Raw genomic sequence first — 27,831 nt, forward strand, 5'->3', positions numbered from 1 at the left:
AAAACTCTTGGGAGAGGACAGATAAAACTTCACACACACACACACACACACACACACACACACACACACAGCAAGGTCATTGCAACAGTTGAAGTCGCGCAACGTGAGAATGAAAAAACCCAAGTTTATTTTCCACCCAATCCTGTAATTTTGATGTAGGCCTAGCGGTTCAGTTCGATAGAGAGGTTGCAACTTCTTGCCATACCTGTTGGATCAGTTTCCGATTGCTACATCCGGCTTCCCCCCCCTTCTTCTCCCATTTCCTAACTTTACGTCATTTAGAGCGAAAGATTGACAGGTGTCATGCTGAAAACTGAGCTGTTCCCTCTTGAAAAAAAAAGGCACGGGTTTGTAGCACCTTTATGGCACGGTTCCGGCGTCAGAAAGACCCACAGAATTGATTGGTGTTGACTTGTTCCATTGGCTCAAGCAGAAAATGTGTTTTTTTTTTAAGATAAGTGAAATTTCATGGCTGTTGCATTTGATTAGAGAAGCTCGGGAACCTGAAGTTCTAGGGGAAGAGCGAGGAAATCCACCCTCTGAATTCTCAATTTTCTTTTCCCAAAATTAAAAGCCCGCAGATGCTCTGGGGAAAGACGTGAGAAAGCAATATAAATCCATCCGAAGCTGCTGAGCTGGACGTGGCTTTGGGAAAAAATGGCAAGGGTTGGAATTCAACTTGGTCTTCTCCAGGAGTGAAACGAAAGAAGGGAGGTGCTCTTCAAAGGTGTGTGTGTGTGTGTGTGTGTGTGTGTGTGTGTCTGTGTGTGAAAGAGGAGATATTTTAGAAGCGGGTTTTGATTGGTTTATGTTTGACGTAAGCCTCAGTTCTTGGTCCTACGGCCGTTTTCTCTGATCAGGTGCTTTTTGATGCCTCAGGTGGGAGAAGCAATTTGAAGGATCACGAGTGACAGAGGAAGGCATGGGAAGTTAATTTTAATTTTAATTTTAATTTTTTAAAAAAGGAAAAGGTTAGAGGCAGAGCGAGCCAAAGGCATTTTCGTACCAAAGGAATCAAAAGCTATTTGGTCCCCGCTAGGATGAGCTTAAAAATACAATCCAGCCAGATTGTGTAAACCAGGAGTCTCTAGACTGGACCGTTTTAAGACTTCTGGACTTCAACTCCCAAGTCCACAAATCTTTAAAGTGGCCTTTAAAGTTTGGAGACCCCTGGTGTAAATCATACCAAAGTGTGCATAGCCATTTAAGGCGGGGTGTGTGTGTGTGTGTGTGTGTGTCTTCAAGCTTGGCCCGTTGATGACGTGTGGACTTCAACTCCCAGAATTCGTGCCTGGTTGAGGAATTCTGGGAGTTGCAAGTCCACAAGTCATCCAAGGGCCCGAGTTTGAAGACACCCCCCCCCCCCGATTGAACACAACGTGCTTGTGGGATAACCCCTAGGCCCGGCAGATTGTGTCCCATGGGTTGTCACCTCCACTTTTGTCAACAAAGCTCCTCCCAGCTCTTTTTGATTCGCCACCCGCTCGGCGCACACGTGCGAAGCCTTTTTCCTGCCGTGCCGACCGCTGTGGGCCTCTTCAGATGTCCTTTCCTGTTGCTTTCCGCTTCCCGCATCTTTCGGACGTGCGATTGTTCCGCCAGGTTGAAGATGTATGCAAGAGTGACTTTGGGGACAGAAGAGCAATTCCCAATGTAGAATTTTGCTGTATGTAATGTATATACGGAGAGAGAATGTATTTTGTTCATTTTTTTTTCTTAATAAAAAGAAATTACGCCGAACCTGGATTCTCGCAGCAGCTATTTCTTGAACGCGTCTCCTCTTGCCCTTTCATCTGTCATGATAGTCCTCGACTTGCAGCTGTTTATTTAGCGACCGTTCGAAGTTACAGTGCCACTGAAAAAAGTGATTTAATGACTTTTGTTTTCACTTAGCATCCTCACCTGATCAAAAATGGTATAGGGTTTTCCTGCCTAAGTGGGGTTGGACTAGAAGACCTCCAAAGTCCCTTCCAGCTTCTATTCTGTTCTTTTCTGTTGCATTCCATTCCATTCCACATTTTTTCTATTTATTCTACTATTCTATTCTATTCTATTCTATTCTATTCTATTCTATTCTATTCTATTCTATTCTATTCTGTATCCTATCCTATCCTATTCTATTCTTATCATTATTCTATTCTATTCTATTCTATTTTTATTCTATTCCATTCCACTCTATTTTCTATTCTATTCTATTCTATTCTATTCTATTCTATTCTATTCTATTCTATTCTATTCTATTCTATTCTGTATCCTATCCTATTCTATTCTATTCTTATCATTATTCTATTCTATTCTATTCTATTCTATTCTATTCTATTTTTATTCTATTCCATTCCACTCTATTTTCTATTCTATTCTATTCTATTCTATTCTATTCTATTCTATTCTATTCTATTCTATTCTATTCTATTCTATTCTATTCTATTCTATTCTATTATTTTTATTCTATTCCATTCCACTCTATATTTTCTATTCTATTCTATTCTATTCTATTCTATTCTATTCTATTCTATTCCATTCCATTCCATTCCATATTTTCTATTCAATTCAATTCAATTCAATTCAATTCAATTCTATTCCATTCCACTCCACTCCATATTTTCTATTCTATTCCATTCCATTCCATTCCACTCCATATTTTCTATTCTATTCTATTCTATTCTATTCTATTCTATTCTATTCTATTCTATTCTATTCTATTCTGTATCCTATCCTATCCTATTCTATTCTTATCATTATTCTATTCTATTCTATTCTATTCTATTCTATTCTATTCTATTCTATTCTATTCTATTCTATTTTTATTCTATTCCATTCCACTCTATATTTTCTTTTCTTTTCTTTTCTTTTCTATTCTATTCTATTCTATTCTATTCTATTCTATTCTATTCTATTCTATTCTATTCTATTCTATTCTATTCTATTCTATTCTATTCTATTCTATTCTATTCTATTCTATTCTATTCTATTAGAGAGTTTTGAATTTTCAGCAGCATTTCTGTCCAGAATTTTGTCAATTTCTTTTGTCAAGTTTTTTCATCTTTTTTTTTAAAAAAACCTCTCCATCTTTGTTGTTCTCCTTTTAAAACTATGAAACACTTCTAGAATAGTTCCCATAATCAATGTTAATGCTACAATTACATCTGGACTGAGTTTGGGGGTGGTGTGGGTGGTTAAGTCCGGCCATGGGCCAAATTTTAAAATTTGGGAGAAAAGAAAACGCAAGGCTTGGTTCTAAAACTACATCCTCACCCCACAAGTAGCTAATATATCGGCAAGCGAAGAAGTCAACCCTTCACAAAAAGAATTTCTTTTTATTTGACAGTAATAAGCAATGTCATCAAAATATACTTTGTAGGAAAATGTAACCATGCTTTTTACAGCCATCTCTCTCTCTCTCTCTTTTTTTAAAGAATTCCAGTGTATACTTGACTCCTGTTTCGGCACAAAATTTGCCGGGAAAAACTATACAGTGTTGGGTGCAGCGCCCCCATTTTTTTATTACAATCAAACGGGGCTAAAAGATATGCCACAGTCCATTCAGATTACAAAAATAGAAGCCCAGTAAGCTGCAACACGCAACACCACACACACACACACACACACACACACACACAGATTTAAATCTCGCTTAAGGCTTAACACGCCATCCAATGGCCCAATTGCACATTTATAAAAGCATGAAAAGAGGCATTGGAAGCACATTCATAGACGCATGGAAGGGTTCAAATGTTCTGAGCTGGAATCGTTATAGGTAGTCTTCGGCGTATGACGGTTTCGTTTAGTGACGTTTTAAAGTTACAGCAGCACTGGAAAAAGTGACTCGTGAATGTTTTTCACGCAACCGTCGCAGCACCCCCCCCCCACCACGGTTGCCTGATCGAAATTCGTACGCTTGGCGTTTAGGATGGTCGCAGTGTCCTGAGGTCACGTGATCTCCATTTGCGACCTTTTGACAGGCAAAGTCAATGAGGGGGGGGGAGCCAGATTCGCTTAACGACCATGTTACTAACAACTGCAGTGATTCGCTTAGTGACTGGCAAAAAAGGTCGTAAAATGAGGCAAATTTCCACAAATGCCTCACGTAGCCACAGAAGTGTACTGTTAAGTCCTTGTCGTCAAGTCGAGGATTAACTATACCGGGGTTCTTCAAACTTGGCCCTGTTATGACTTGTGGAAGTTGAAGTCCACAAGTCATAAAAGGGCCAAGTTTGAAGAACCCTGAGCTATACAAGCGTTTTAACCTTAATTTGAGTCCTTTCCAAGCTTTAGAAAGAGAAGGATGAGCCCGGAAGTTTGTTTTTAAGCTCAGAAATAAATAATCAACCTATCTTGAATTTTGGGGAGGTGGCCCACAACAGGATCTCTGACGGGAAAGTCAGAGCAAAGCAGCTTGATTTTACTCTTCCAACGAGACCACTTCTCATTTCATTTAGCACCTGCCCCTAATCCTTAACTTTGCTTCTTATGCGCACTACAAAACACGATAGGCACAGTAGTAACCCACCAAAAAAACAAACACCCAACAACCCTGCAGGCAGATGAGGGCAGATGATTTGATCCTTAAGTTGCTAATTGGGAATGTTTTTACCCTAAAGATCTGTCCCAGGTTAAATTGGTAGATTGCTCTTTTGATTTGCATACAGGATTTGTCAGTGAGGAGGGGAGAAAAAAAAATTGAAATACTTCAGCTCCAAAGTAAGCAAAGCTACATACAGCCTGAATGGAGGTTAGTTAGCAAATCCTTCTTACTTGAGGTCGCCTCGCTCCACCTCCTTTGCTGTAACACGGATCCCAGAAAAAGAAAAAAAAAACTACACTGGCGGTGTCCCAAAACTCACTTGAAGCCAACGGAATGAATTGCTGAGAAGGCTTTGTACAGGAGTTTGCTCTAAATCATGGGTCCCCAACCCCGGGTCCGTGGACCAGTACCGGGCCACGGCATGCCAGCAACCGGTCCGTACAAACCAGCAAAGCCCTATCCGCAGGATGCAGGCAGCACACAAAACACACATCCTCTGGGCCGCAGGAAAAACCTCTCTCCACGGAACCGGTCCCCAGTGCCCAAAAGGTTGGGAATCTCTGCTCTAAATAATGCCTAAGGAGATAAGTTGGAGAATTGACCGAGTAAACCTTCCTTTTTCCCTACATCAAACTCAAGTTAATTTCTGCTTCAATGGCTTATGCCAGGGGTCCCCAACCCCCAGTTCATGGACCAATACCGGCCTGCAGCACGCCAGCAACTGGTCCGCACAAACAAGCAAAGCCCCATCCGCGGGATGCAGGCAGCACACAAAACCACGCCCCCTCTGGTCCATGGAAACATCTCTCTCCATGCTACTGGTCCTTGGTGCCCAAAAGGTGGGGGACCTCTGGCTTATGCGGTTTGAATTTTAAACTCCTTTAGTGAAGGATGTCTCAACCGCCAGACAAGTTTAAATAGCAATTTATCACCCCGCAGTGCTTTACAGCAGTGGTCCCCAATCTTTCCAACACCGTGGACCGTCGGCGGTGAGTGGAGTGGGGGGAGGGGCTGGTTTTACGTACGCAACTTAAACCCACAGATGGACAAATGGAGCTTTTGCGCACTTGCTGACCACTCGTGTGGACCGGTCCCCAATGGACCACGGACGGGTAAGTCCTTGACTTACAACCCTTCATTCAGTGACCGTTTGAAATTACGAGGGCACTGAAATTGGTGACTCATGACTGCTTTTCATACTTACGACGGCGGCAGCGTCCCCAGGATGACCTGATCAAAAATTCAGAGGCTCGGCAACAGGCATGTACTTACGACGGTTGCAGCGTCCCAGGGTGACATGATGGCTTTTTGCCACCTTCCGACGAGCGAAGTCAGATTCCCTAAACATGCATGCGGCTAACTTAACAGCTGCAGGGCCTGACTTAACAAATGAGTCAAGAAAGGTCGTAACACGGAGCAAAACAACTGTCTTGCTCAGCAATGAAAATCTGGGGTTCGATTTTGGTCGTTATGTTGAGGACTACCTGCGGATGGACATAGCCATGAAAGTTTGTGTCATCAGCCTCTGCTCAGTCTACATTAAGCCATTATTTGCTTAGGCCTGCTTTGCAGAATAAACCATTTGCTGGGGGCACATCACGTTCTTAATCTTAGACCAGAAGCAAAAATGCCACAGCCAAACCAATATTTGGGCTTGTCGGTTGGATGAACTACTGTAGGTCTGTCTTTCCTCCATCTCCAATGGCAAATTTAAGTTCTAGTAATAGGAATCTCTACTTCAGCCTTTCACCACCCTTGGCTGGCTGGGGGATTCTGGGAGTTGAAGTCTTCCAAGTGGCCGAGATTGAAAAACACTCCGATTTTATTTTTATTATTTTTTTATAATCACAAATGCTTAATATTTTTTTTTATCACTAACGTATAGTCTGGGTTCCAACACTGAATTTACTAATACATGTTAAACTCCTTTCTCTCCACCTCGTTTTTCTAGCCATGAATAAAAGGTGTTTTATTAAAAACACGCCCTGATTTTTGAGGTCAGAGCTGAGGATGGATCGTCAACGGCTTAAGGTCTGCTGCCCATCCTCCAGGACTGTGACTTCCCACTTACACAAAGTATTCCAATATCTCAGGGGCTGCCCCAAAGAAGAGGGAGTCAAGCTATTATCCAAAGCACCTGAAGGCAGGACAAGAAGCAACGGATGGAAACTAACCAAAGAGAGAAGCAACCTAGAACTAAGGAGAAATTTCCTGACAGCGAGAACAATTAACCAGTGGAACAACCTGCCTCCAGAAGCTGTGAATGCTCCAACACTGGAAGTTTTTAAGAAGAGACTGGACACCTATTTGTCTGAAATGGTATAGGGTTTCCTGCCTGAGCAGGGGGTTGGACTAGATGACCTCCAAGGTCCCTTCCAAGTTTATTATTATAAACATCCGAATAAATCCTATTTCTAACAGGGAATGCCAAAGAACCCTTTGTCCTTCTTCATAAAAAAGCCACATTTTCACCATTTAGGCACCATAAATCCATCTTTTAAGGAAGCATCTGAGAGTCCACCCATCCTGTTATCTCTTTTGTGTTCCCAAAGATCTTACGAGCGGGCGGGTTTTTTGCCCGGGTTTCATGATTAACAAGCCTTTGGTCATTTTTTATCGTTTCTTTCAGCAGTTTCCTTCCAATTATTTTCCTTGGCAGGCCTAATGTCTTCCCACTTCCTTGTCTTCCCTGCAAAGACGAGTTGAAAAGGGCTGCGTTGATGGGCTCCGGAGTAGGGCCGTGGGACCGCAACCTTGCTCGTCTCGAAGACACGTCAGGAAGGCAAGCATCCATTTATTTCCCCCATCCGAGGTAGTCCTCGGCTTACGGCCGCGACTGAGCCTCACTTTTCCGCCACTAAGCAAGACAGCGGTTGAATTTTTGCCCCATTTCACGACCTTTCTTGCCACAGTTCTTAAGGGAATCGCTGCAGTTGTTAAGTTAGTAACACCGGCGTTAAGCGAATCCGGCTTCCCCATTGGCATTGCTTGTCAGAAGGTCGCAAAAGGGGATCACTGTAACCGTCAGAAGTACAAGCCATTTTCCAAGCGTCCGAATTTTGATCATGTGATCCTGGGGATGCGGAAAAGGTCAGAAGTGTGAAAAACAGGTTGTAAGTCACTTTTTTCCCCCCAGTGCCATTATAACTTATGGTCACTAAATGAACTGTCGTAACTTGAGGATTGCCTGGGTTAAAGGATTGCTTTGGCTTCAATTTGTCATTCGGAAAACCCCGTTTGCCACATCGGAAAGATGCCACGCTATGTTTTCCGTGGTAAACGCTGTACAACGGTCCAAAAGCGGCCGGAGCGATGCAAAAATCTCCCGATCGTCCTGCCAGGATCCCGAAAATCTTCCACGCTAGCAATAAAAGCCCACTAATAAATCTACAGAAGTGATTGTTTTTTTTTCCCATTCGCTTGGAAGCGAGAAATGAAACGGCCTTTCTTGTGGTCTAGCTGCAAATTACTGGCAACGTTTTACTCCCCTAAAAAATCAGAGATCCTTAGGCACAAATAAAGGGCTCTCTCTCTTTTTAAGGCAAAAATTTGGCACTCGTCAGCTGCGGCGTTCGTTTTGCTAGCTTTTTTTTTTCTTAAAGTGCTTGCTATTGGCCGGGTTCCCAATCAATTCCTCAAAGGACAACCACTGACCACGCAGATGTTCGGGTGGGTTCCGCAAACAGTTTCTGGAAGTCTCTTTGCTTGCAAAAAAGCCCCCCCCCCCCAAACCCAAAAGGCCACCACCACACTATGTTGTTTGAGAACACCAGCCAATCTGGTGTAAACCCCGAGTTGGCTGGCCTCACTTACCCTGGCATATATTACGAGTTTCTCCAAGCCTTTGAAGATATCGTAAAGTTTGCCAAATACTTTATGACTGTTTTTTTTCAACCTTAGCAACTTTTAAGGTTTGTGGACTTCAGGTCCCAGAATTCCCCAGGCAGAATTCTGGGAACTGAAGTCCACATCCTTTAAAGTTGCCAAGGTTGAGAAACGATGATAGGACAAGTACAAAACTTCCCCATATTCTTCCTGGTCCATAAATAGCGGTCTCCCCAGTGCACCGTGGATGGTTAGGGAGAGGATCAAGAAAGCTCCACCAAATGAGGTGCTATTGTAAATGTATCCGGTGGCCAAGATTTCTACAACTGAACTCTTTCCCCCCCTTTCAATAAATCTAGTTAAAGAAGACTGCGAGAATCTTTGTGTTTTGGTTGGAAGCAACTGGCTGGGGAATTCTGGAAGTTGAAGTCCACCCACTTTAAAGTTTCCAAGGTTGAAAAACACCCGATATGAGAAGTACAAAACTTCCCCATATTCTTCCTTGACCATGAATAGCCGTCTCCCCAGTGCACCATGGATGGTTAGGGAGAGGATCAAGAAAGCTCCACCAGAAACAAAGATAAATGAGGTGCTATTGTAAATGTATCCGGCGGCCAAGATTTCTACAACTGAACTCTTTCCCCCCTTTCAATAACTCTAGTTAAAGAAGACTGCGAGAATCTTTGTCTTTTGGTTGGAAGCAACTGGCTGGGGAATTCTGGAAGTTGAAGTCCACCCACTTTAAAGTTTCCAAGGTTGAAAAACACCCGATATGAGAAGTACAAAACTTCCCCATATTCTTCCTTGACCATGAATAGCCGTCTCCCCAGTGCACCGTGGATGGTTAGGGAGAGGATCAAGAAAGCTCCACCAGAAACAAAGAGAAATGAGGTGCTATTGTAAATGTATCCGGCGGTCAAGATTTCTACAAATGAACTCTTTCCCCCCTTTCAATAAATCTAGTTAAAGAAGACTGCGAGAATCTTTGTGTTTTGGTTGGAAGCAGCTGGCTGGGGAATTCTGGGAGTTGAAGTCCGCACGTTTTAAAGTTGCCAGGATTGGGAAACTCTGCATTAGATGCTCTCCGAAGATCCCTTCCTAGCTTCATGGTTCTACAAAGCCATCATGGACCTATATGGAAAAGGATGTGGGGATAACCTTGACCAACTGCTCATTCATTCCTTCATCAGTCCCCTTAAATGGAATGTATGTAGGTGTCTGCGGATAAGGCAAGGAAAGGAAGGATGAATGGTTGTAACTGCCCAAAACACACACACACACACACACTGGAGACCTGTAGAATTTGCAGTCCCCACAGCTGGAGAGAATTGCAAGCAGGATCAATTGTACATCCATTTTCAAGGCACTGCTAACCCCTTCCTTCTTCAAGATGACGGTTTCAGTCTGGCTGGACATAGCATCGCTGGCCTTTTTTACGGCAAATTAAACCCAACCAGTTTCTCCACCCCAGCCTTGCACATCGATGAATATCCCCCCTCCCCCTCCCATACATTCTGCTTCTCCTTTTATTGGATTGTGGATGCCCCAAAGGTGCTTTTTTTCAAAAAGGCAACCGGACGTTGTTTTTCCTTGAAGACGTTTCGCTTCTCATCCAAGAAGCTTCTTCAGTTCTGACTGAATGGTGGGGGAATGGAAGGATTTCTGTTCCTTGCAGTCATCTGCAGTCAGTTGTTGAGGCCACTTGGAGGTCTATCTTTGACAAATGGATGTCAAAGAGGCCATCTACATTAAGACTGAGCAGCCCTCTCTCGACAGATGGGGAGGGATACGACACACACACACACACACACACAGAGCTCCTGTTAACAACACAGTCCTGTCAGCAGTTCCAAGAAGGCTCCACACCCCTTTGCACCACTCAGGGGACCCTCAGGCCACAGTTAAGCCTCCAAGCGGCTTCAATGACTCTCAGAAAGAGTACTAACGACCAGATGACTGCCATTCAGTCCACCATTCAGTCAGAACTGAAGAAGCTTCTTGGGATGAGAAGCGAAACGTCTTCCAAGAAAGAAACAAAGTCCATTCACCTTTTCAAAAAAAAAAAAAAAAGGACTTTCGGGACAACCGTGACCTGGATGACAGAGAATCTCCAAAAACCACATTTAATTGTGGGTGTAAAAGCTGGTCTCCAAAAACTTGCTGTGCTTCTCGCTTTCCTGACGCCCCAGTGCGAAGTGCTTTGCTCTCCCCTGCGGAGAGCTGCAACTTTCACACACACACACACACACACACACACACGCACGCGCACACACACATCCCTGGGTCCCTTGTCCAAAACTTCACTTTATGCAGCCCACGTTTGAAGGCCAAGCACACACAGCTCGTTCCGCACGGTGGCGGGTCACGCTACGGCCCAAAGCGGAGATTGTCTTTCCAGATTTGCGAAGAGGCCCATCTTTCCCGCATCGGCACTTGTGGCTGAAGACTTGAGTTGTTCATCTTTACGGACATTTGAGGCGAGGTTGGGGGGGGGGGGCGCAAGAGAGCTGCTTAGCACAAAGTTCCAGCTTTTTTTCTTTCTTTCTTTCTTTCTACGCTCCCATCTCCTCCTCCCCTCCTTTTTTTCCTTTCCTTTTCTTAAAAAAACCCCACAACAACAGCAGCACACCCCCACCGCTTATAAATGGGTGTCTTCTTCCTCGTCCAGATCGTCCTTGGTGAGGCTGTCCATGGGCACAATCCAGCTGTCTCCCAGCTCCCCGTTCAAGTTCACCTTCTTTTCCTGCATGTCGGATAGTGTCTCCATCACTTCCAAAGTGGGGTTATCGTGGTAGCCGTTCTCGATGGTGTGCAGTTCCTCCGTCAGGCGCTGCTGGATAGAAGGAAAGGTGGACACGTCAGGGAGATGGGAGGGAGTCATCATGATGGGATTGCCTAAAATACCCGTATTTTCCCCCAAAATAAGACCGGGTCTTATATTAACTTTGGCTCCAAAAAGACGCATTAGGGCTTATATTCCAGTTGGGGTTTATATTTGGGGAAATACGGTACCAAATGGCTGACGATCTCAACTGGGGCTTATTTTTGGGGTGGGGCTTATATTACGAGCGTGCTGAAAAATCATGCTAGGGCTTATTTTCCGGCTGGGTCTAATATTCAGGGAAATACGGTAGCTCCCATGCTTTGCTGGGTCTCCAACCCATGCGCTATACAGGTGGTCCCCAACTTACGACCTCAGTGAACCCAAAATTTCTGTGGCTTAAGCAACTAAGCGAACTGAGTTTTTGCCCCATGTTACAACCCTCCTCGCCACAGTTGTTAAGTGAATCACTGCGGTGGTTAAGTTAATCGCACGGTTGTTCAGGGAATCTGGCTTCCCCCTGGACTTTGCTCGTCTGCAAACCTGGGACACTGCGACCGTCATAAAATACGAGCCAGTTGCCGGTTGCAAAAGTTGATGGGAGTTAGCAGAGATGGCTTAAACTGTCAATAATAATAATAATAATAATAATAATAATAATAATAATAATAATAATAATAATAATAATAATAATAATAATAATAATAATAATAATAATAATAATATTTTATTTCATTTTTTTATTTTAATTCCATTTATATCCCGCCCTTCTCCGAAGACTCAGGGCGGCTTACAAGCTTAGCAGTAGCCTTCATTCTATGTATATGCCTGCTTATTAGGGCTTTCACACACACCCACCCAAGCGGCATTATTACAAAGTCAGCTTAATTGCATTAGCCCACTGCTCCACCAAGACTCTTTAATAATAATAATAATAAGTTGGAAGGGACCTTAGAGGTCTTCTAGTCCAACCCCCTGCTCAGGCAGGAAACCCTGTACCATTTCAGACAAATGGCTGTCCAGTCTCTTCTTAAAAACTTCCAGTGTTGGAGCATTCACCACTTCTGGAGGCAGGTTGTTCCACTGGTTAATTGTTCTAACAGTCAGGAAGTTTCTCCTTAGTTCTAGGTTGCTTCTCTCCTTGACTAGTTTCCATCCGTTGCTTCTTGTCCTGCCTTCAAGCGCTTTGGAGAACAGCTTGACTGCCTCTTCTTTGGGGCAGCTCCTGAGATACTGGAAGACTGCTATCATGTCCCCCCCCCTCGTCCTTCTCTTCATTAGACTGGACATACCCACTTACCTGGTCCTTTCTCTGAGAAATACGTTGGTGACAGCAGCCGTAGATGGCAGCCACAAGGAGCAGAGAGGCCGCCATGCAGATGATGGTGATTATGAGAGGAAGGCTCAGATGATCCTTGAACTCGGCATCCAGGACTTGGCCCCCATAGGTGATGTTGTTAACGCCAAGCTGTGAAAAAAGATATCAGCTGAATGGCTGACTTCAGGCAAACAGAGACCTCTCTTTTGAATACTCTACGAATTTCAAGGAGGGCTTTGCAGCTAGTACCGATAAAGGAGAATATCTGTAGCTCAGGGTTGAAATGAGGGGTCCTGGGTGATTTCCGAGCTGGGTTGTTGAGCGTGGACGATGTTAGTTTGGGCAATGAAACTTCTGCAAGAAAATAACCAAGCTCAGAGAGCACCAAGGAAGGAGCCCTCATTTATTTATTTATTTATTTTTTAAATTTTAATTCCATTTATATCCCGCCCTTCTCCGAAGACTCAGGGCGGCTTACAAGCTTAGCAGTAGCCTTCATTCTATGTATATGCCTGCTTGTTAGGGCTTTCACACACACCCCAAGCGGCATTATTACAAAGTCAGCTTATTGCCCCCAACAATCTGGGTCCTCATTTTACCTACCTTGGAAGGATGGAAGGCTGAGTCAACCTTGAGCCTGGTGGGACTCGAACCTGCACTAATTGCAGGCAGCTGGTGTTACTTAAGGAGGCATTAGCCCACTGCTCCACCAAGGCTCTCTCTATTTATAGATAGAAACCTTGACTTATCACCGTAACTGCAGGCAGGACTTGCAAAATCATAAATGCATGTGGTTGTCAAGCACCTGGATTCTGATCACGGGACACAGGGAGAGACCGAAATGATCATAAACACCACTGTAATTATGAACGTCATTAAACGAAGCCGAGGGCTGCCTGCAATTAGGCACGCTGGTCCACACAACGTACCACCTCTATAGAACGTTTTTTCAGATGTTTGACATTGCACCGAATCCAAGTTTGAGGTTGGCCACGTCAAGCCAACCTGAAAGGGCAGCTTGCAGAAGAAGCTCAGCCTCGCCGTGGATGATGTGGTGAGCCTCAAACTTTGGTTAGAATGAAGGGCAGGGAGAAATAAATGAGACCGGGATGCTCTTCAGGATGCTTTCTGCTTTGTCATACGTATTGCCACCACGTGCTAATTCAGCACGGGGGTGAAAGTTTCCTTCCAAGGGGAAGAGTTGCCGTGGGTCTAGTAGCAGTTGTGGTGGGCCTCCAAAAAGTCACTCACTGGCGTCTCCTTTGGTGACTCGTGAGAACGTGGAATGGACGCCTGGTATGTCACTAAACAGCTGTCTGGGTTCACCCAGATAGTACCTGGTGATAAGCTTCTCAAACGTGGAACTCACTGGCAGCGAGACTTTTAGTTGCGCAATATTGGAAGAAGGAAGAACTGCCGACTATAGAAGAATGGACTTTAAAAGTTTCCAACTTGGTGGAAATGGCAAAGATTTCAGCATATTTTAAAGACCAGTCGCAACAGAGATATATTGTGGAGTGGCGAAGATGGATTGATTACATCCAGAATAAATATGGGACTAAAAAATTTCACCTAGCATTTGAATAAGTATTGGATTTATGTGATATATAAATTGCTTGTAGTTATTTTATTAAGAGTTAAAGCGCGATAGAATTTAATATTTTATTGTCGTTTGCATATTGTAGATTATGTTTGTTTGTTTGTATTTTTATACCCTGTATTTAGCTCTGGGAAGTCGGGGAGGGGGGAGGGGAGGGAAGAGTTGGGGAGGTTTGGGGAGGGGGGAGGGGGTTGGGAGGGGTTTTGTTTTTTGAAAAATGTATTGTAAAACTTTTCAATAAAAAAAAAACACGTGGAACTCACCAAAGGACAGGACCCCAGTTCCCATGTCTCAGACCAGGGGTCTTCCAACTTGGCTCTTTTATGACTTGTGGACTTCAACTCCCAGAATTCCTCAGCCAGAGATGCTGGCTGAGGAATTTTGGAAGTTGAAGTCCACAAGTCAAGGGGTCTTCCAACTTGGCCCTTTTATGACTTGTGGACTTCAACTCCCAGAATTCCTCAGCCAGTCACACGTGGCTGAGGAATTCTGGGAGTTGAAGTCCACAAGTCATAAAAGGGCCAAGTTGGAAGACCCCTGTCTTGTAAGGACCAAGGGGAAAATGATGAGAGTTGTAGTCCAGTGCTTCTGGAGAACTCCAACTTTGAGAAGACTGATATGACATGAGATCAGGGGTGTCGAACCTTGGTGACTTTCAGACTTGCGGACTTCAATTCCCAGAATTCACTAGCAAGCATGGCTGTCTGGGGGATTCTGGGAGGTGAAGTCCCACAGGCCTTGAAGTTGCCAAGGTTGGACACCCCTGCCTCAGGTGGAATAACTAGGAAAGAAGAATACATTTCCCCATATTTATGAAACAGAATTCCCTCCTGACTTACAAATGGTGGGAAAAAACACCAAGATTTGGAAGATAATTATTGCTTATTAAGAGAATGACTCAAATCTTTCCTCAGCAGCAGTGTCCATAACAAGTCACGGTGAGGTCAAAATGTCGACACACATCTTGATTTAATTGTGAGAAGCTCTCTTCTAACCAGGCATTGAAATGTCTCTGGCTGTCATTGAGGTTGTGAAAAAGGCAGTTCTCCTGTGTTCCAGACATGGCTTAAATTTGTGTGAATCACTTATAACCCTCTTGATCAGGGGGTCTTCAAACTTGGCCCTTTGATGACTTGTGGACTTCAACTCCCAGAATTCCTCAGCCAGGCACGCGTGCCTGGCTGAGGAATTCTGGGAGTTGAAGTCTACAAGTCATCACAGGGCCAAGTTTGAAGACCCCTGCTCTTGATGTTCCTCAACTCCAATTCCAAGCCAAGTCTGGCCCAGAAAGACCACCAGGACTTGTCTTTCAGCAACATCTGGAGGACAACGTGTCCTGGTTGAAACACAGGAGGCTGGACCTTATCCAGAACTACTTCCTGTTTACCTTCTCCAGTTCTGCCCTCTTTGTAGCCAGCGCTTCGGATAATTTCTCATCCACAGAGTGTGCTAAAAAAAATAAAAAATAAACAAATGGATCAAAGCAGAAGATAGACTTTGAAGAGGAAACAGTTCTTATCAAAACATCCCAAAGATGCTTTTCCAAAAGGCAACTGGAAATAATAATAATAATAATAATAATAATAATAATAATAATAATAATAATAATAATAATAATAATAATAATAATAATAATAATAATAATAATAATAAAATATAGAATAGAATAGAATAGAATAGAATAGAATAGAATAGAATAGAATAGAATAGAATAGAATAGAATAGAATAGAATAGAATAGAATAGAATAGAATAGAATAGAATAGAAAATATGGAATAGAGTAGAAAAGAAAATATGGAATAGAATAGAATAGAATAGAATAGAATAGAATAGAAAATATGGAATAGAGTAGAAAAGAAAATATGAAATAGAATAATAATAATATAAAAATATAGAATAGAATAGAATAGAATAGAATAGAAAATATGGAATAGAGTAGAAAAGAAAATATGGAATAGAATAGAATAGAATAGAATAGAATAGAATAGAATAGAATAGAATAGAATAGAATAGAAAATATGGAATAGAGTAGAAAAGAAAATATGGAATAGAATAATAATAATATAAAAATATAGAATAGAATAGAATAGAATAGAATAGAATAGAATAGAATAGAAAATATGGAATAGAGTAGAAAAGAAAATATGGAATAGAATAGAATAGAATAGAATAGAATAGAATAGAATAGAATAGAATAGAATAGAATAGAAAATATGGAATAGAGTAGAAAAGAAAATATGGAATAGAATAGAATAGAATAGAATAGAATAGAATAGAATAGAATAGAATAGAATAGAAAATATGGAATAGAGTAGAAAAGAAAATATGGAATAGAATAATAATAATATAAAAATATAGAATAGAATAGAATAGAATAGAATAGAATAGAATAGAATAGAAAATATGGAATAGAGTAGAAAAGAAAATATGGAATAGAATAGAATAGAATAGAATAGAATAGAATAGAATAGAATAGAATAGAATAGAATAGAATAGAATAGAATAGAATAGAATAGAATAGAATAGAAAATATGGAATAGAGTAGAAAAGAAAATATGGAATAGAATAGAATAGAATAGAATAGAATAGAATAGAATAGAATAGAATAGAATAGAATAGAATAGAATAGAATAGAAAATATGGAATAGAGTAGAAAAGAAAATATGGAATAGAATAATAATAATATAAAAATATAGAATAGAATAGAATAGAATAGAATAGAATAGAATAGAATAGAATAGAATAGAATAGAAAATATGGAATAGAGTAGAAAAGAAAATATGGAATAGAATAGAATAGAATAGAATAGAATAGAATAGAATAGAATAGAATAGAATAGAATAGAATAGAATAGAATAGAAAATATGGAATAGAGTAGAAAAGAAAATATGGAATAGAATAATAATAATATAAAAATATAGAATAGAATAGAATAGAATAGAATAGAATAGAATAGAATAGAATAGAATAGAATAGAATAGAAAATATGGAATAGAGTAGAAAAGAAAATATGGAATAGAATAGAATAGAATAGAATAGAATAGAATAGAATAGAATAGAATAGAATAGAATAGAATAGAATAGAATAGAATAGAATAGAACAGAACAGAACTAATACAGTTGGAAGGGACCTTGGAGGTCTTCTAGTCCAACCCCCAGCTCAGGCAGGAAGCCCTATACCCATTTCAGAGAAAGAAGTTTCTGGATTTGTTTGAAGATATTTGAAGATGTTTCGCCTGTCATCCAAGCTACTTCAATTCTTCACTTTGTGGAACTGAAGCATCTCGGATGAGAAGTGAAATGTTTTCAAGAAAAAAAATGAACAAGAAAGTCCAAGTTGCCTTTTGGAAATAGTACAATTGGCACAAAAATGAACTGGATTGAAACTGGTTGTTTCACTGGTTCATTGTTCTAAAAGTCAGGAAGTTTCTCCTTAATTCCAGGTTGCTTCTCTCCTTGGTCAGTTTCCATCCATTGCTTCTTGTCCTGCCTTCAGGCGCTTTGGAGAATAGCTTGACTGCCTCTTCTTTGGGGCAGCCCCTGAGATATTGGAACACTGCTATCATGTCCCCCCTCACCCTTCTCTTCATTAAACTAGACATTCCCAATTCCAGCAACCGTTTCATATATGTTTTAGCCTCCAGTCCCCTGATCATCTTTGCTGCTCTTCTCCGCACTCTGCATGTTTGAGGCCCCTGTTCCCAGCCTGAAGCTCTTCCTTACAAAGAGGCCAAGACTCTCAGCTTCTGTCTAAGTCTTACTCAGAGGTAACGGCAACACCTACTTTGCACAGATGCTTTGACCACCGCCACTCTCTTGAGATCCTCTCGGTCTGAAGCTAGCCATATCGTACAGTCATCCCGATTCTGGTCGTAGTCGGTCTTCAATGCTTTGCAAAGCACCTCCGCCAGAGCCTCTTTCAGCGGGCTTCCCTCCAAACTGTTCTGTAGGGAGAAGAACGCGGCTTGTAGGACCTGGGGGGTGACGGCCAACCAGAAGAGTCGCCGTGACCTCCGTTGGCACAGGTAGCCCTTGACTTGCAACAGTTCACTTAGTGATCGATCAAGAGAGGGAGAGGGGAGAGAGAAAGAGAGGGAGGGAGAGAGATGGAAAGGGAGGGAGAGAGGGGGTAGGGGTAGGGAGTGAGGGAGGAAGAGGGAGGGAGGGAGAGAGGGAGAGGGAGGGAGAGAGAGAGGAGAGAGAGAGAGGGAGGAAGAAAGGGAGGGAGAGAGAGGGAGAGAGAAATGGAGGGAGAGGGAGAGGGAGGGAAAGAGATGGAAAGGGAGGGAGGGGGAGAGAGGGAGGGAGAAAGGGAGGGAGATGGAAAGGGAGGGAGAGGGAAAGAGGGAGAGATGGAGAAAGGGAGGGAGAGGGAGGGAGGGAGAGAGGGAGAGAAAGGGAGAAAGGGAGGGAAATAGATGGAAAGGGGGGGAGAGAGAGGGGGGGAGAGAGAGAGGGAGGGAGAGAGGAAGAGAGAGGGGGAGGGGGAGGGAAAGAGGTGGAAAGGGAGGGAGGGGGAGGGGAGGGGGGAGGGAGGGAGAAAGATAGAAAGGGAGGGAGAGAGGGGGAGGGGGAGGGGGAGGGAGAGAGAGAGAGAGGGGGGGGGAGAGATGGAGTTGCTTCTGAGAACCCCAGACTGTCAAATTGGCCCTTTCTCACAACCAGTCCTGCTCCTCAGTAGCGAACTACGGATTCTACCAAGCAATCATTGAGCTTGGAGTGACAAAGCTGGCTTAGATAAGCAGGGATGGTTCTAGACTCAAGGAATGGATCGTGGGATCTCACCAGGAAGGGTTGATTTTCACCTTTCCTTATATCTGCTGGAGCAAGGTTCCTCAAGCTTGGCAACTTGAGGTACCGGCTGGGGAATTCTGGGAGTCGAAGTCCGCACATCTTCAAGCTGCCAGGCTTGAGAAACCTTTCTCTGGAGCCTTTGAAGTCTTTCCCATTATTTGTCCAGGCTGAACAAGCTCAACAATTTCGACTCTGGTGGGGATCCAAGACTAACATCCCCCTGCACAATGAGGTCACGGCCCTTCAATCAACAAAGCGGGGACCCCACCCCTGGAGACAGGGAAATTCCCTGCCCTTGTCACCCCGCTGGGCAAGTCACAAGTCACACCAGCTTTGTGTGGGTTCTTGTTTTAGGATCGATTTGGAAGTAAAATTTCCAATAGGTCCAAGGGAGGGAGGGAGAAAGGAAGAGAGGGAGGGAGGGAGGGATGGAAGGAAGAGAGGGAGAGTTAAAAAAGAAAAAAGGGAGGGAGGAAGGAAGGGAGAGAGGGAGGGAGAAAGGAAAGGAGAGAGGAAGAGAGGGAGGGTTAAAGAAGGAAAAAGGGAGGGAGGGAGGAGGGAAGGAAAAGGGAGAGAGAGAGAAAGGAAGAAAGAACGGGGGAAAGGAAGGGGAAGGAGGAAGGAAAAGGGGAGGAGAAAGAGAGGAAGAGAGGAAGGAAGAATGAACAGAGGGGGAAGGAAGGAAGGAAGGAAGGAAGGAAGGAAGGAAGGAAGGAAGGAAGGAAGGAAGGGTGGGTACAGGTGCTTGAGGGGTAATCTCGTTCTCGCCATAAAATCACTGGTAGATTTATGTGATTTGGCTGTTTGTGTGGTTAAGGCCAGGGGGAGAGATTTTTTGGGGTGGCCTGGCAACTGTTTGCCAGTTGCGGGATTTTAAGATTTTTTTTTTTTAAAAAAAGGTAAGATAGCCTTTATTGTCATTTTTTTTATTATTATGACGGCACTGGCCCACATTAAAAATGAAATTTTTAAAGGTTTCCGACCTGGCAGAGATGGCGAAGATTTCAGCCTATTTGAAAGATCATTCGCAAGAACGTTATATTATGTAATGGAGAAAATGGATTGAGTTTATCCAGAACAAGTATAGGGTTAAGAAGTTTTATGTAGCATTCGAATGAGTCTTCTTTCGTTTCTTTTTCTTTCTTTTATGCTAGTTTTTTTTTTATATACATTTATTATGGTTAAGGTGTGTTTTATCCTATATAAGCTAGAGAGTGATGGATTTTAGAATCTATAGTCTTTAGTATATGGTAGTTTATGATTGCTTTTTTACATACATATACCTTGTATTTAGCTCTGGGAAGTCGGGGGGGGGGGGAGGGGGGGTGGAGGGAGGAGGGGAGGGAGGGACGTTGGGGGGAGGTAGGGGGGGTAGAGGGAGGGGGAAGGGTTTTTTTTTTTTTTTTTTTTCTAATGGAAAACTGTATTTTAAAACTTTTCAATAAAAAAAAAAAAAAATGAAATTCTGTTGTCTGCTCTCAATATGTGTGTGTGTGTGTATTTCTTTATATATATATATAAATAAAATAAAACTTTTACTTTTGGAGGAGCTCTTTACAGCCTTTGCTGCCTGTCCACCATCTTGACTCCTCCCCAAAATGGTTAACAAACTTTACTTTCATATATATATATATATATATATATATATATATATATATATATATATATATATATATATATATATATATATATATATATATATATATATACACACACACACACACACATTTCATGACAGTGAGAACAATTAACCAGTGGAACAACCTGCCTCCAGAAGCTATGAACGCTCCAACACTGGAAGTTTTTAAGAAGAGACTGGACAGCCATTGGTCTGAAATGGTATGGGGTTTCCTGCAGGGTTGGACTAGATGACCTCCAAGGTCCCTTCCAACTGGGGGCGCCTGCCCTTTGGAACCAGCTGCCCGCGGAGCTTAGGACTGCCCCTGACCTCCGTTCATTCCGCCGGGACCTGAAGACTCTTCGAGCTCTCTGGCCCAGGCTGAGAATTTTTTAACTTTAACTGGGGTTTTTATTTTTTCTCAGGGAATGATGTAATCTTTTTAAATTGTTTTTAGCTTTTATTTATCACATTTTATTTATTTTATTTTGTATTGATTTTCTTTTAAATATCCTGTAAACCGCCCTGAGTCCTTCGGGAAAGGGCGGTATATAAATCTAAATAAATAAATAAATAAATAAATAAAGCCCTAGCGTGATTATTCAGGATGCTCATAATAAGCCCCCAGTTAGGATCGTCAGCCAAATGGATACATTTAGTACCGTATTTCCCCAAATATAAGCCTGGACCAGAAAATAAGCCCCTGTGGCTGAATCTGGATGTTCTGCTTCGGATGCCACAGAGCCCCCTCCTCCCAGAAGGTAACAAGGAAAACAGGTTGTGAGGAAGATGTATAGCATCCCAAACAATCCTGCAGACCTTGCTCAAGCATCGCTTATATGCCATGTCCTGGATGGAAGGGAGTGAACTGCCAATGATCTTTTCAGCTGTCCTCACCACTCTCTGCACCGCCTTCCTGTCTGAAGCAGGGATGCTTCCAAACCAGACGGTGATGCCGTATGACAGGATGCTCTCGATCGTCCCTCTGTAGAAAGTGGTCAGGACAGGGGAAGGAAGATGTGCTTTATTGTGCTTACAGCTACTAATGTCGCCTTAGGTCGAGCCTCTAAGTTCGACCCAGGCTCATCTCCTAATCACCTTAAAATTATTATTTTTTTTCCTCCCTGTTTTTTAAAGATTGAAAACCTTCAAACTGGCAAATTTTATTCAAATCACCGGATGGGTCTTCTTTAATTCCCACCCACCTCCCTTTTTTTTTTTTTTAAAAAAAAAGAAGTTTAACTACAAGTTTAAAGATTTGTAACAACAATGGGATATACAGTAAAAGGAAGATTAACACTGGCCTTAAACGGATTAGGGGCCCAGATGGATTTGATGTAAGACTTTGAAGTTAATTGAAAGGATCCTTTCTCGTGGGAAAATGTGTTATGTTTATATTCGGAAACCACGGATAGCAAGACGACTTTGAAGGTGGACACCAGAGGGCGCCAGATAGCTACCTTAAAAGAGAGGAAGTTTTAATGCTATTTGAAGAAGAATCAAGACAGCGGTGCTGAACAGAAATAAAACTGAATAAAATCGAAATTGACTGGCGGGCGGTTTCAAAAATGACTTACAAGAAGGGGATGGGAATAATGACTTTACAAATGGCACCGGACGAGGATTTAACAATTAAAAAAGACATGCAGATAGTAAACCAGAAAAACGATGTGGGCAGTTTATTTTTAACGCTGGAATTACAAAAGAGAGATACGCTGAAGTGGCAGCACACTGGACTTATGAAAGGTTCTTGACAAAGACACTGAGATATAGGGCCTCCTGCCTGAGCAGGGGGCTGGACTAGAAGACCTCCAAGGTCCCTTCCAGCTCCGTTCTGATTGATGGATTGATTGAATTTTGCGAGAAGAGACAAAGAGAGTATGAGAAACGAGAGGGAATTTTTAAAAGGAATTTAAGGATCATAGGGAGAAAGAGAAAGGCTCCTTGGATTGCAAGGCGATCAAACCGGTCAGTCCTAGAGGAGATCAACCCCGACTGCTCTTTAGAAGGCCAGATCCTGAAGCTGAAACTCAAATCCTTTGGCCACTTAATGAGAAGGAAGGACTCCCTAGAGAAGAGCCTAATGCTGGGAAAGGCGGAGGGCAAGAGAAGAAGGGGACAACAGAGAAGGAGGTGGCTGGATGGAGTCACTGAAGCAGGAGGCGTGAGCTTAAATGGACTCCAGAAGATGGTGGAGGACAGGAAGGCCTGGAGGAACGTTGTCCATTGGGTCGCAAGGGGTCGGACACGACTTCGCAACTAACAACAACAAATGTTTAAATGGAAATGGGGGTATAAGTATAATAGGTAAGGTAAAGGTAAAGGTTCCCCCGCACATGCATGCTAGTCGTTTCCGACTCTAGGGGCCGGTGCTCATCTCCGTTTCAAAGCCGAAGAGCCAGCGCTTGTCCGAGGACGTCTCCGTGGTCATGTGGCCGGCATGACTAGACGCCAAAGGCGCACGGATCGCTGTTACCTTCCCACCGTAGTGGTCCCTATTTTTCTACTTGCATTTTTACGTGCTTTCGAACTGCTAGGTTGGCAGAAGCTGGGACGAGTAACAGGCGCTCACTCTGCTACGCGGCACTCGGGATTCAACCCGCCAAACTGCCGACCTTCAGATCGACAAGCTCAGCGTCCTAACCCACTGAGCCACCGCCTCCCTTATAAGTATAATAGGATGGATTAAAATACAGCTTGCAACAGTTATGTTATTATTGCTGATCTTATTGGACTTCCGATGATCAACAGGAAGAAATGGCAGAAAATGAAAAGGAACTCACAGAATAGCAGAATCGGAGGGGACCTTGAAGATCTTCTAGCCCAACCCGCTGCTCAGGCAGGAAACCTTCTACCATTTCAGACAAACAGCTGTCCAGTCTCTTCTTCAAAACCTCCAGTGTTGGGGCATTCACAACATCTGGAGGGAGGTTGTTCCACTGGTTAATTGTCCTTGCTATTAGGAAGCTTCTCCTTGTAGGCAACCTTGGCTCTTTTATGACCTGCGGACTTCAACTCCCAGACTTCCTGAGCCAGCCATGCTGAGGGGAAAGGGAGAGGTTTCCAAGCTGAGCCATGCTGGCTGAGGAATTCTGGGAGTTGAAGTCCCTGAGTCATGAAGGGGCCATAGTTTCCCCATGCTGGCTCAGGAATTCTGGGAGTTGAAGTCCACGAGTCATAAAAGAGCCAAGGTCGCCTACTCCTGGCCTAGGACGCTTTATGACTCATGGACTTCAACTCCCAGAATTCCTGAGCCAGCCATGCTGAGGGGAAAGGGAGAGGTTTCCAAGCTGAGCCTTGCTGGCTCAGGAATTCTGGGAGTTGAAGTCCACCAGTCATAAAAGAGCCAAGGTTGCCTACTCCTGGCCTAGACCTAGGCCGCTTTATGACTCGTGGACTTCAACTCCCAGAATTCCTGAGCCAGCCATGCTGAGGGGAAAGGGAGAGGTTTCCAAGCTGAGCCTTGCTGGCTCAGGAATTCTGGGAGTTGAAGTCCACGAGTCATAAAAGAGCCAGGGTTGCCTACCCCTGAACTAGACATACCCAATGTCTAGTATCAGGTGATTGCCTTTTGCGACCTTCTGACCAGCAAAGTCAACGAGGAAGCCAGACTTACTTAACAGCTGGGTTACGAAGCTAACATCTGCCGTGATTTGCTTAACAGCTGTGGCAAGAAAGGTTGTGAAACGGGGGCAAGACCCGCTTAACAAACGTCTCACTTAACAACAGACCTATTGGGCTCAATGGCAGCCGTAAGCCGAGGGTCACCTGTAACTCAAATGCTTTGCGGAGATTACTTACACAAGGCCGTGATTCGTTCAGCGTGAGAATGATCACCTTCTCCTTCGGGGGCATCTTATTCTCACAAACCATCTGGAAGAAAGAAAGAAAGAAAGAAAGAAAGGCAGAGGAATGATTAGTGCTGTATTCTATTGGGCAATATCAAAAGCGATGCAAAAACCCCCGAACAAACCTGGTTTTGTAGCCTGAAAGCCTTTTCACCGCTACCCCAAACGGGCTCTAGTTAGCAACAGACCAACATCGCCGTGCCTGGGTCGGCACGCACCTGTGTGTTTTTTTTTTTTAAGTCTCACCAGGTGGTACCCCGTCCATCTGTTTACCTTAGCCTGGCCTCCCAGCGAAGTCAGGTTCCCCCTGCTGGACGGAGACGGGACATCAGGCTCCTGAGGAATCGTGGTCCCCTCGGACAAAGTCAAAGGCGTCGTCTTCCGTTCTGGGTAAGGTAAAGATCGGCTAGTTGAGAACGGAAGAGTGGAGCTCCTGGGGGCCCCTGCAGTTCTCGGCGTGGTGTTTGCCAGCAAGGTGTTTGGTGAGGTGGGCAACGCCGATGCTTCTTTATCTTTGCTTGTAGTTCCGCTTTTCCCAGGGGTAGCAGTTGCTAAGGTGGTAGGATGGCTGACAACTCCAGGCGCAGCGGATGTTTTCGTCGGAATGAACGGAGCCCCCGGACTTTTTGCTGTTGAAAGAAAAGGGAAAGGAAGGGGAAAAAAAAGGATAGGTAAGTCTTTTAATGAAGAGAAGGACGAGGGGAGACATGACAGCAGTCTTCCACTATCTCAGGGGCTGCCCCAAAAAAGAGGCAGTCAAGCTATTCTCCAAAGCACCAGAAGGCAGGACGAGAAGACACGGATGGAAACTCATCGAGGAGAGAAGCAACCTGGAACTAAGGAGAAACTTCCTGACAGTGAGAACAATTAACCGGTGAAACTACCTGCCTCTGGAAGCGGTGAATGCTCCAACACTGGAAGTTTTTAAGAAGAGACTGGACAGCCATTTGTCTGAAATGGTTTAAGGTTTCCTGCCTGAGGAGAGGGTTGGACTAAATGACCTCCAAGGTCCCTTTCCTGGTATTATTATTAAGAACCTGCCTCCAGAAGCTGTGAATGCTCCAACGCTGGAAGTTTTTAAGAAGAGACTGGACAGCAGGGGGTTAGACTAGATGACCTCCAAGGTCCCTTCCATCATCATCATCATCATCATTTTATTGTTGTTGTTGTTGTTGTTATTTCCTCAATTCACAACCACAACTGAGCCCCAAATTTATGTTGCTCAATTAGATAGCGGTGAAGTGAATGTGGCCCCATTTTTAGCAACCTTTCGTGCAACGGTCGTTAAGCGAATCACTGCATTTGTTAAGTTAGTAAGTAACACGGTTGGGAAGTGAATCCAGCCTCCCCAAATTGGCCTTGCTTGTCAGAAGGTCGCAAAAGGGGATCACATGAACCCTGGGACAATGTAACTGTCGTAAGTATGAGTCAGTTGCCCAGCGTCTGAATTTTGATCGTGGGAACCCTGGGGATGCTGCAAGGGTCGTACGTGTGAAACACGGTTGTTAAGTCATTTTTTTTTCATTTATTGTTGCAAATTTGAACCGTCACTAAACGGTTGTAAGACATTGTACATGTATGCATGTATGCCTGCCTACACACCTTCATAGCAGTATCGATTCGGGGGCCCCCCGCCACATACACACGCACACAAAACAGTCTGTTTCTCAAGGGGCCCCATGGGGCAAATTAATTGTCCAATTCTTAAGATAATCCCTGCCTAAAGTATTTCTTGAATGCAAAGCAACTCCCAGCTGTCTGTGGCTCCGTCTGAACAGCCAAACATGCCAGATCTAGTTCGTTCGTGGATGGGAGACCACCAGGAAGGAAAGAGGAAAAAGCAAAATATCCTTTTGGTTTCACTTTCCCCAAATTGATATGGGTGTGAAGTCGCCAAGAGTGGACTTTCATAGGAAGGAGATTTTACCTTTAAGCCAACCCCCCCCCAGGGTTCAATTCCCTCATTCCCCCCCCTTCCGACCACCACCACTACCCAGCTAGAAATTAGGGCAGGGGTGTCAAAATTTGGCAACTTTTAAGACTAGTGGACTTCAACTCCCAGGATTCCCTAGCCAGCACGGGGAATTCTGGGAAGTCCACAAATCATAAAGTTTGCCATGGCTGGGGAATTCTGGACGCTGAAGTCCACAAGTCTTTTAAAAGTTGCCTTGGCTGGCTGGGGAATTCTGGGAGCTGAAATCCACCGATCTTCCAAATGGCCCAAACTTGAGACTTCTGGATTAAGGGAATTATAATCCAGGAGACTGGCAACCTACCTGTGGACCCGACCGGCTTTGCGGAGGAAGGCAAGGGGGGAGAAAAGGTCAACGTGGAGGGTCCGCGGGTGGAGGCGGGGCCTTTCGCAGCTGTCCCCCGCGAAGAGGTGCTGTTGGTGGCAGTCAACTCCGGAGCCAACGTAGGTGCCCGCGAGGCCGTGGCGCTTGGAACGATGACGGCGACGGGGGTGGTAGTGTCTCCACGCTTCGTGGGCAAAGAAGGGGTGGTGGCGTTCAAAGAGGTCCCCGTCGTCGGTATCTTGGGGGGCTCCGCCACCACTGGAGAAGTGGGAGAGGTTGGCGGGGCTGAAGGCTTGCTAGTTGGCGTCTTGAGTGCGGAAGTGAGACTTGAGGTGGTCACTTTGTCCAATGTTTTGTGAGAAGCAGAATCGGTGGTGACAGAAGGGACAGTCACGCTGGGTGGAAGAGGAGGAGGAGGAGGAGGAAGAGTAGTGGGTGAAGAATCAGCAGCAACTCCTAGGAAGAACACCCCACCCCCGAGAGAGAGAACTGAGTTAGAAAGAGGTCACGGCTTTCCCACATGCAGCCCAGACCAGCCCCGTTAAGAGAATTAACGGGATAACAAGACTTGGAAGGGACCTTGGAGGTCTTCTAGTCCAGCCCCCTGCGCCTTGCTGGGGAGTTTTGACAGCTGTCAAAACTCCCGCGTGTTCGGCTGTCAAAAGAGCTTTACCTCATAACCAACATTGTTTAACTTTATAGTAATAACTATTTACATATAATACACCTTTGGCTATTTCGGGACAAGTGGAACGGGAACGCCAAGGGGGGAGGACTTCCTGCTCGGCCGCCAGGGACTTCCTGTGGTTGCGGCCTCCACCCGTCCCCAAGGATTTCCCACCCTCCATCGGGGACAAGGCTCTATTAATAGCAGGGAAGAGAACTGCAAAGCCGGAGGGAAGAAGTAGCTCGTCCGAAAAGGGGGAGAGGCTGGGAAAAGTTGGTTGGTGTGGCACTTAAGGCACCAGGCTAGAAAGCCGGAGAAGGGGAGTTCTAGTCCCGCCTTAGGCATGAAATGCTGCTAGGTGACTTTGGGCCAATCACCAGGAGACGGTGAGTTCTAGTTCCCCGCCTTAGGCCTGAAAGCCAGCTGGGGGACTTTGGGCCAATCGCCAGGAGATGGTGAGTTCTAGTCCCACCTTAGGCATGAAAGCTGACTGGGTGACTTTCGGCCAATCACCAGGA

The 27,831-nt window shown here is 44.1% G+C and overlaps 2 protein-coding genes and 1 long non-coding RNA gene across 4 annotated transcripts in view; 1 reads left to right on the top strand and 2 right to left on the bottom strand.

Moving 5' to 3' along the window:
• PODXL (podocalyxin like) overlaps positions 1-1,575 on the bottom strand; it is a gene marked incomplete at its 5' end in the record, with an annotated part of 9,832 nt that extends 8,257 nt beyond the window's left edge. The window contains one exon of the mRNA XM_081331908.1: positions 1,525-1,575. Coding sequence (XP_081188034.1) covers positions 1,525-1,575 — 51 coding nt within the window. The remainder of the gene's footprint in view (positions 1-1,524) is intronic.
• The window catches only part of LOC308670313, a 605,733-nt gene that overhangs the window by 279,386 nt on the left and 298,516 nt on the right, over positions 1-27,831 (top strand). The window lies entirely within an intron of this gene.
• Positions 10,952-27,831, bottom strand: part of LOC308670306 (podocalyxin-like) — a 48,922-nt gene continuing 32,042 nt past the window's right edge. The window contains exons 2-8 of one of the 2 annotated variants that reach the window (XM_081331762.1): positions 26,626-27,102; positions 24,623-24,978; positions 24,303-24,374; positions 17,874-18,033; positions 15,477-15,538; positions 12,472-12,639; positions 10,952-11,180 (exon numbers count right to left, since the gene is read on the bottom strand). In XM_081331762.1, coding sequence (XP_081187888.1) covers positions 10,989-11,180; positions 12,472-12,639; positions 15,477-15,538; positions 17,874-18,033; positions 24,303-24,374; positions 24,623-24,978; positions 26,626-27,102 — 1,487 coding nt within the window. In that variant the 3' untranslated portion in view covers positions 10,952-10,988. Of the gene's footprint in view, positions 11,184-12,471; positions 12,640-15,476; positions 15,539-17,873; positions 18,034-24,302; positions 24,375-24,622; positions 24,979-26,625; positions 27,103-27,831 lie in introns of both variants that reach the window. The other variant, XM_081331761.1, reaches the window with a different exon arrangement.

The sequence above is a fragment of the Vipera berus genome (genome assembly GCF_964194415.1).
Source record: "Vipera berus genome assembly, chromosome: 6".
Classification (NCBI taxonomy): domain Eukaryota; kingdom Metazoa; phylum Chordata; class Lepidosauria; order Squamata; family Viperidae; genus Vipera; species Vipera berus.